Source organism: Merops nubicus, unplaced genomic scaffold, assembly GCF_000691845.1.
Source record: "Merops nubicus isolate BGI_N331 unplaced genomic scaffold, ASM69184v1 scaffold14635, whole genome shotgun sequence".
NCBI lineage: Eukaryota > Metazoa > Chordata > Aves > Coraciiformes > Meropidae > Merops > Merops nubicus.
The window spans coordinates 1-9367 of record NW_008611714.1 but is presented as its reverse complement, the minus strand read 5'-3'; the positions used below and the strand labels follow the sequence as shown (position 1 = coordinate 9367).

The window sequence follows — 9367 nt, the reverse complement described above, 5'->3', positions numbered from 1 at the left end:
CAGCTTGTTGACTGCTCAGGGCTCAACTGCAGGGCTTTGTGTTCCTCCCAGCACTAAGTCCAGTTACATGATGTCTGTTCGAAGAGAGGTGAGAGTGTCGTCTTCAGCAAACAATAATCATCTTTGTAGACTGTAAATTGTAAATAATGATTCTTTGCTATTTTTGGAAGTGATTTGCACTATCAGTAGTTTGTGCGAAGACCTGAACGAGGCAGGCTGGGAGAGCAGGGTGTTTACTGAGTTGGGTTCCTATTGCTGAAGTTGCATGGACTGTTTTCAGCACTCTGGCTTTGCTCCCTCAGGGCTTGTAAATCCCGTCTCCATTTCATCCTTTTCTTTCTCTTTCAGGACAGTTATTCTGAGCGACGGCCCTTGCACACGCTTCTGAGTGGTTATCATGGGCTTCATTGCCTTTCTGAAGACCCAGTTCATAGTTCACCTCCTCATTGGGTTCGTCTTTGTTGTGAGTGGACTGATCATTAACTTCATTCAACTATGCACGCTAGTCCTCTGGCCCATAAACAAGCAGTTTTATCGTCGAGTCAACTGTCGCCTTGCCTACTCGCTCTGGAGCCGTGAGTATGCTTGGAGGGGATGGGAGGGCTCGGGTAGGGAGGGGACAGGCTTTTGTTGCCTTTTTTTTTTTTTTTTTAATGAAAGAAAAAATACATATGCCTGTATACATATACACACACAGAGACACAAGAGACCATTTCCTTAGGAGCCCGAGTCAACTGTGAGGTCTGCAGAGAAAGCTGTATGTCTTAAAGGATCTAGTGTAGATTTCTCTATAGCTGAACTGTGTGATGACTTCAGAGTCCTCTTACACCCTACAGCATCCATTTGCCATGATGGTGTCTCCTCCTGTGAGCAATTTGTCACTCTCTTCTTCTGCCTGTGGGATAGCTCTGCAATAAAGTGCAGCTAATTTGCTCTCCTCTTTCAAGCCTGTGCAAAACTTCCTCCCTGTGGATGGCTTTTTTTTCCTCCTCGTATAATTTAACAGGGGATTAGATTTCTGAAATGAATGTTTAGAAGTCCTAATGTCACCTCCTGTTTCAGCACTGAATCATCTAATTTGTTTCCATTCTCTATCCCCTCCCAGTATGCATGGCCACTTACCTTACTGCTCAACTCAGCATCCAACTCCCACTTTGGGTAACTGAGTCACCTGAATGAGTGCTTAAATTACAACTGAGCAGTCCACTGACAGGCAACCACATTTCTTAAATCATCGATGTGAAGTACCACCAACAAAAATTCTCCAAATATGAAGTCTGTTCTCTTTTTAAACTCGTTGTCCTTGTCCTTCCTGTGTGTTTTTGTCCTGAGAAAGTTGTTTGAAAAGCACAGGAGAAAGGAAATTAAATAGAGAGTGTCAGGCAAACTGTCAGGAGAAAAGGTATTGTCATGGAAGAAATTTTAAGTGCAAAGTTCAAAATTAGCTTGGTTAGAGAGGAGTGGGAGTATATGGGGATTTTTTTTCATTTGCTTGTAGGAATTTCTTAATGTGCTTTTAATATCTAGAATCTGATCTCATCCCGATAACTGTTGTTGCACTAATAATCTGTCTTTTCTGAGGATATGAGCTGCTTGTGCCTGTAGGGCTTGTAGGTTTAAACTCTTGATTTATGCAAATTAGCATTGTGCATCAAAAAATCACATTTTAAATGCCGTTATCTTAGATCTTGTATACAATGGAAATAACCTACACTATTGCTCAAAAAGCCTTGAAGAAGCTGAGCAGGTAACTGGGTTGTGCCTTGGATAACCCCTTGTGTATAGCCCATTCTAAATTAAATGATTGAGAAATTAATCTGTGAAAATGAACGTAAATGTTATATGGGATTGCAGAGTGCTGCTGGCTTGTAATGGAAGAGCTGACATAAGATGCCCTTCAACTATGATTTATAATGAATTAAGTAAGTCGTGTAAAAGCAGCAGTTCAAACGTTGCTATTCATAATGAAATGTATTTCATTATGTGGACGCCTTTTGGTAATGAACCTGTAGGTTGGCATTCTGTTCTGGATGCTGTGTTTTGCTGGCTTAGTCCAAGCTGTCCAGTTTTAGCTGAGGGTGTTTGGGTCAGAGCTGTCTGTAACAGAAGATGCTCTGCCCGTCGGGCATGGGATTGATGTGCAGGGGTATATGTGCAGGCGATCGTGCATCTAGCTACATATCATAGCCTGCTGAAAACTGCACTCTGTTCCTAATCTTTCTCTTCTCAAACACGTATAGCACAGCTTCAGAAGGGGAAGGAGGTAGTCTATCTGGTGTTTGTGGCAGATGTTTGTTTGGGATAAAAACATCTGCTGGGCTCTGACCTCAACATGCAGCACTTGTAACTCATGATGAGTAGTCTGCACTTCATGGTGTCCTCCATCAGATCCTTTCAGATGACTCATGCCTTTGGAGAGCACAGCACATTCGGTTTAGTCTGGTTGCAGAAATAATCTCTCTAACATTGGTACTTTAAACTGAGAGGTGCTCTCTGCCTCTTGTTTGCTTCGTTTCTGGATGTCTCCTGAAGTCATAAACCTGCCTGCTTTGGTGTGTGGGAACCCCGGCCTCAGGATGAGGCTTGCTGTGTTTGTTTCAAGGTGTTGATTGTCCTCTACAGGAAGCATCCCAAGCAGCACAAGTATTGCCATCTCTTTGTTTGGAAGGATGAGCTTGCTCTAAGCACTGACAGGATTGGTGCCATACAAAATAGCTGTAACACACACACTGAAAAAAAGGGAAATGAGCCCACTCCCAGTTATAACTACATCACTTATCAATACGCTTGTGAAGGAAAATCTCTTCCCTTGTGTTAATTCCTCTATCTCATCAACCCCGCTTTCTCTGTAGGCACTCTGGCAGATCTCTAAGCAGAGCTTCCTCCGCTGTTTTAGAGTGAATGGTACAAGAAATGGTCTGCAGAAAAATAATTTGTGCTTGCAGCTGCAGAATTTTTTTTTTTCTGTTTTTGAAGAGGAAGCACACCCATTTTATTTAAGAAAATACAGCAACTGTAGCAGGTACTGGAGATTTTCCTTCTTAGTACATAGACAGCAACAGAAGGGGCAAAATGTTCAGAGTACTACTCTGTGCTTGGTACCAGTACTCCATTCTCCTGGCCACCTGCTTGGAAGAGCATAGCTTTCAACTGAGGACACTTTTGCTGTCCTCTTTCCTGTTTTACTGAGCCAGGGTCACCAGAGCAAGAAAGGTAAGTGATCACAGCATTCACAAAGGAGACAAAGCTGGAAAGCAATGCTAGAAAATGCTAGTTGGTATAACTTATTATTCTGTCTTTCCTCTGCTGTCTTTCCTCTGCTGTATTTCCACTTGACCTGGGTTATGCTTTCTTGATCAGCAAGTTGCATAACTTTGTCATCCTTCAAATGAGTGAGTCTTGAAAATGATACAGGAGAATAATAACCTGCTGGATTAGTGGTTACACAGAATCACAGAATGGTAGAGGTTGTGAAGGACCTCTGGAAATCATCTAGTCCAACTCCCCTGCTGAAGCAGGTTCGCCTAGAGCAGGTTGCACAGAACCACATCCAGGAGGGTTTTGAGAATCTCCAGAGAATGAGACTAACAGGGAATACAAGTGGAAAAACGAGTACTAGAGAAGCCATGTATCTTCAGCAGACCAGGACTTGTTTTCCCTATCATTCACCTAAATACTTAGTTTGTCTTCTCTCTGATGTGGTGCACAATTTGACGTGCCATTGTTTAGTAGTATGGATAGATTACCCTGTTTTGATCCCACTGGTCAGAAGCCCTTGTGCAGGAAGGCACTGCTGCATTTCAAAACTGGGGCCTCCCAATGGGAAGTTGAAACACCGTGTGGCAGAGCCTGATGTAGAGAACCAAGGGGGCACCTTCCAGTTTTGACCCTGCAAGTTTGTAATAGTAGAGTGAGTAGAGCTGAACTTCTGAACTGCCATATTCGTGCAACAAAATCTTGATTTCATCCATATCTCATTGACATGAGAAAATACCAATGGCTACAGTTTGCATGGAAGCAAATCTTCCTATGGGGAGAATGAACTGTTCTCATACTTTTTATAGCCGTCCCATGATACAAGAAATGCCTTCCATCTGTGTTGTTGTACTGAGAGAAATAGGCTAACCATAGCAACTACATTCAGTGCGTGCTGAATTTAAGTGGAAAGACTTTTCTTTCAAGATGACAAAAGGGGAGGTGGAAAATTAGAAGAGTGGGTGACAAGAAATGTTCAGGGTAGTGTAAGGGAGATGCTGGGATTTTGCAAAGCTGGAGAAGACAAAGGCGAAAGGTCTCATTCTTTATTTTGCAGTAAAAAAAAATGATACAATTTACCATTCCTGTCTTTGCCTGGTTATTTTGATAGATTAGCTTGATTCTCTCGTGCTTCTGACTCTGTGTTGATGACTGTAATACAGGACAATTAGAGTCCTGTGTTCTAATATTAAAATCTATTGTAGAAGATGTGTGGCACTGTAGCCCTTTAAAAGCTTTCTATTGGTCTGTTTACCTCCATAAAGCTTGTTTCATGTTGAGTAAAAGCATTAGGCTGCGTCCGTGCATAATTCCTGTTCCACCAGGGAGAAACTGTACTCATTTAGTGGAGCAATCAACAGCTTGGCTGTCTATTTACAGGCACAAAGTTTTGTGTTTTATTTTCCAGTGATCATGAAATTTCACATTCATAGTATAATGCCTAGACTTGTCACTGGTATAAACTTGCTAAATTATCCATAATGCATATATCTAGTGCCCTAACTACTGCTTACGGATGGCGATGTGTTTTGGTCTACAGCTATCCAAGCTCTCATTTCACCTCTACTGGGTTGGATTGAAAAGGTAACAGTGTTGTTGAGAGTTAGAAGAGATTGAGCACTGAATGGGACTGGAGATGAAACTCTAAATGCTTTCTGTAAGTGGTACCCCTAACTCCTCTCTCCATCATGTTTGTTAGAGTTGGTCATGCTGCTGGAATGGTGGTCAGGCACAGAGTGCACCTTGTTCTCAGACGAAGCCACAGTGAACACCTTTGGGAAAGAACACGTCATCATCATCTTGAATCACAACTTTGAAATTGACTTCTTGTGTGGCTGGACTATGACAGAGCGCTTCGGAGTGCTAGGGGTATGTGGGGCTGTAAGCTTTCCCTTCACCTGATGGATGATAGGTCTCTTTAACACCCATGCACATAGTTTTCTTGCATTTGAGTTTGCAGCTATAGCTATCCACTTTTTGTCATCTGAACTTTAATGTCTGTGTTTGATCTCGTTGTACAAATCAGCAAATGACATTTTTGGATTGTTATTTTTGTTTTCCTCCAAGAGTTCCAAAGTTCTTGCTAAGAGAGAGCTACTATATGTGCCCCTAATTGGCTGGACGTGGTACTTCCTTGAGATTGTTTTCTGCAAAAGGAAATGGGAAGAAGACAGAGATACGGTTATTGAAGGATTGAAACGTTTGGCTGATTACCCTGAGTATATGTGGGTAAGTGTTGAGTTCTTCCTCCAGTGTCAACTGCTAGTAATGAAATGGTGACAAAGATACTTAAATGGTGCTGTAGCTTTTATGTATCAGGAGACACTCTGCTCACTGTTTTGCTCAAGTGTTGTCAAGGAAAACCTGTGCTATGTTTCAGGAGGTCTTTTGGGATATGCTGATAAAATGTTGCTCTGTTTGCCTGTTGGTAAGGGAATTCATCTAGGAAGCAGTTCAGAAACTTGCATAGCTGATTTGAAGCTTGATGATAATTTTTAAGTCAGGCTTGTATTTGTTCATTTTGTCTGAACTTACTTCTACCTTAAAGAAAGAAAGAAACAAACCCCAAAACAACAATGCATTTTACTGCTAAATCCATGTAACCTTAGGATGTATTTTCTGAGGTAGGCTAAAAAGACACTTAAAAAAGGGAAAAAAAAAAAAAAGTCTTTTCTGGAGAAGTGATTGAATCGGGGGTGGGGTGGGGTGGAGGGGAGTTGAGGATGCACAGACCATGGATTTTGAGAGAAAATTCTTGTTAGTATATTAATTTTGAAATTGCAGGTTTCCCCAAAAATCTTTATGAGAACATAGGGCAAACTTACCTCTGCACTTGCAGTTACACTTTTCTTTTTTATTTTGATATTATTTGAAGTCAAGGGCGAAGCATCTATGGTTCACTACATGCAATGTTGTTAGATTTTTACTGTAGCAACTCCATGGTATATTCAACCTGTTAACCTTCTTCTAGCTTTGAAAGCAAATGTTCTGATAAATTTACTGGTTTGCTCTTATAGCAGCACATGTAATGTACAGTTATTTTGCTCATAAAACATCTTAAGAGGCTTTTTGTGCATTTTAAGTAATTTTTTTCTAGATTATCCAGTACAGCTTGTTAAAATGAGTAGTTAAGTAGTAAGCCTTAAATAGTACATGGTGAATGCGTCATTTGTGATTTTCTGTCATTACAAAGCTAGTAAAAATAAGAATCTGGATAATGTAGTTTAAACTGCTTAATTGCTTGAATATATGGATACAAACTACATTTAATGTCCTCTTGATTAGTGCTGGGAAAAAAAAAAAAAGGAGAAACTCTACCAATTGAAAAATCTTGCAACCGCACTTCAGTTGCAAATCTATACATTTTAATGATCCTACAATTGAGAACCAAGTACTAGTCTCTTGGGAAAACAACTAGAAAATATAAATGCAAAACATAGTTAGCATTGATTATTTAAATCAAGACTTCCTGCTTGGTAATTTTAAATCATGATTAAAATTGACTCGAGTAAATCAATTTCCTAATCTTTGTGCATTCTAAATGCCACAGTTAGGGCTGCCTGTGCAGCCTTCCTTCGTGAGGCCTTCCTCACACGTGCACTGCAGCACATTCTGCACCTCGCTGGCTTCTTTGGCCCAGAGGGATCGCTGCACCGTTGGGTAGAAGAGGGTGACAATTTGGTGTACAGGAAAGAGCTTGCATTGGAGACTAGGGCTGAGATTGGGGTGTTCCTTGTGCTGTCCTCACCGTGTGGTGAGTGGTGGTGCTTGGTCAGGATTTCATGATGAACGTACCCTCAAGGGCCAAATGAAGGTGGCAGGACTTCGCAGTGAGAGCACCTCAGCTCTGGCAGGTCTGACCCTTCTGGCCCTGGCTTTGCAGTTTCAGCTTCCATTTAACTTGCCTTCTGGTGGGGCACAGTAGATGGATACACTACAGAGAAAGTCAAACAAGAGTGCTGACAAATAGCAGAGGCATTTAACGAGTCCTTTGAACTGCAACGTTGCAGCGTTGCGTGATCCTGCTCTGAGAGAGGAGTAGCAGCCTGACATAGTCCCCTTCCATTGCTTGTATGCCGAGGTTTGTACCTTCAAATGCAGCAATATTTCCATTGCTGACACATAAGGAATGATACCCACCTTTCAAAAAGGCAGGGGTTAAAGAAAAATTCACCCTAGGGCCATCAGGAGAGCTTTGTTTGTCTGATCTTGGCTTCGAGTTGCTTCTGGCCTCTCTCGCAACTAGAACACAGGCAATATAGAGTCTGGAGAAGGACAGATCAATGTTTTGTGCTGCTTAGAGGCAGTATCGGGGGAATTTAAGTCCTTGATAGTTACTCAGGATACCACAGATTGGTGCCTTACAAGATGAACAAGGTAAAGGTTTTAGGGAAAGGCACCATTTTTTATGAACACAAATGATGCCAGAGCAAGGGAAAAAAAATCAGAAAAGATTTGTGAAAACAAACCTGTATTTGAATAGTTCTGGTTGTACAGTACAAATTTTAAATGAGGTAGCTACTGATTAGTACATATTCTTTCATACAGTTGTCGTGCACTGATATTGGATTGCCTTTTTTTTTTTTTTTTTAATTTGTAGATTAGTTCATTGCCAGCCAAAGCCTTCAGGAATTTTTATTGCTTTAAGTAAATGTTTCAAGTGTAATGATTTAGACCTCTTGTCACTTAAATTTGGTCCCAGTGTTGTTAAAATTAAATATAATTGTAAATGAGTTGTGAGGTGTTGCTAATGCCTAACACCTAATGATTGAGTCAATTGAGTGTGTGCGCATGCATGGATGGATGTTTACCTTACACAAATTTTCAGTATTCTGCTTAGTTTCTTTTGATCTCAAGATGTCCTTTCTTTTGCTTCTTGTCTCGTACTAGTTTCTCCTGTACTGTGAAGGAACTCGTTTCACAGAGACCAAGCATCGTATCAGTATGGAGGTAGCTGAATCCAAGGGGTTGCCTAAACTGAAATACCACCTGTTGCCCAGAACCAAAGGTTTCACCACTGCTGTCCAGTGTCTCAGGGGAACAGGTGCTGGCAAGCTGTTCCTTGTTCTTTGCATTACTTGTGAGGTGTTGTTCAGTATGCTCTGTGCAGCACAGTGTGATATGTGCTGTTTGTTACGTGCGTTGTGATTAACGAGCTGGCAGTAGTAAGTGTTCAGCGTGTCAGCCTTTGATTTGTAAATTGCCACGTAACTCGGATACCAGTTTTCAAAAATAATAAGTCTTTCATGTATGTCATTGTTGCTTAGTGCATCAAGGCATCTTGTGTTCTGATAACACACATGGTACATAGGTGGGCACGTCAGGTGGCTGATACAGATAAATACATGTAAACACAAAGGAGTGAAGGACTCTGCTACCTGACATCATGAATGAAAGGCTTTCACAAGGCTCCGTTGCTGTCTAATGCAAGGATGCAGGCAATGTGGTTGCTAGAATTGCTGCTTTTACAGCTGTTCTTTCTTTTTTGGTTCAACAGTTTCAGCAGTGTATGACGTAACACTAAATTTCAGAGGAAACAAGAACCCATCTTTACTAGGAATTCTATATGGAAAGAAATATGAAGCAGATATGTGTGTAAGGTGAGTGTATAATGATGGAGGTGAGGTCTGAGATGCATGCTTTAGCATATTGAAGTGTATTCAGATTTTACAGAGAAATGTCAGGTTCTTCTGCAGGCCACAAAGACCTCGCTGGTTCTCCCCTGCTTCAGTTCATCTTCGTGTGAGATCCTGTGATACCAGCCAGCAAGTCAGAAAGCACTGGACAGACATTTTAAACCTGGGTGTGACCACACAGTCCTTTGAGGGTTTCCCTCTTTTGTGTAGTGAGGACATAGGTCTATTTTTTTCCTGTGCTGGGAACAGAGAACCAACTTGTGGTGGTTTAAACCACTTTTTATTGTTCAGGGGCAGGTTCAGTACAGGTGACGGAAAACTGAACAAAATTAGCAGCAAATGAACAGTTTATTACAGAGGGTTGAACAGGGGAAGGCGGGATACCCCAAAGGGAACCCAAAGTTATACACAGAAATTTTGTGACAAGTAGGGAAAATAACACAAAGAGGAAAGGGAGAAAAAAAACCAAGAAAAAC

The 9367-nt window shown here is 41.3% G+C and overlaps 1 protein-coding gene across 1 annotated transcript; it reads left to right on the top strand.

Annotated features, from left to right (window-relative positions):
• Nucleotides 1-345: 345 nt before the first annotated feature.
• AGPAT3 (1-acylglycerol-3-phosphate O-acyltransferase 3) lies at nt 346-8859 on the top strand. Its single transcript, XM_008941304.1, has 5 exons — nt 346-575; nt 4955-5124; nt 5323-5484; nt 8146-8299; nt 8753-8859. The coding sequence occupies exons 1-5, from the start codon at nt 398-400 to the stop codon at nt 8857-8859; spliced, it is 771 nt and encodes a 256-aa protein (XP_008939552.1). The 5' UTR covers nt 346-397.
• Nucleotides 8860-9367: the final 508 nt, after the last annotated feature.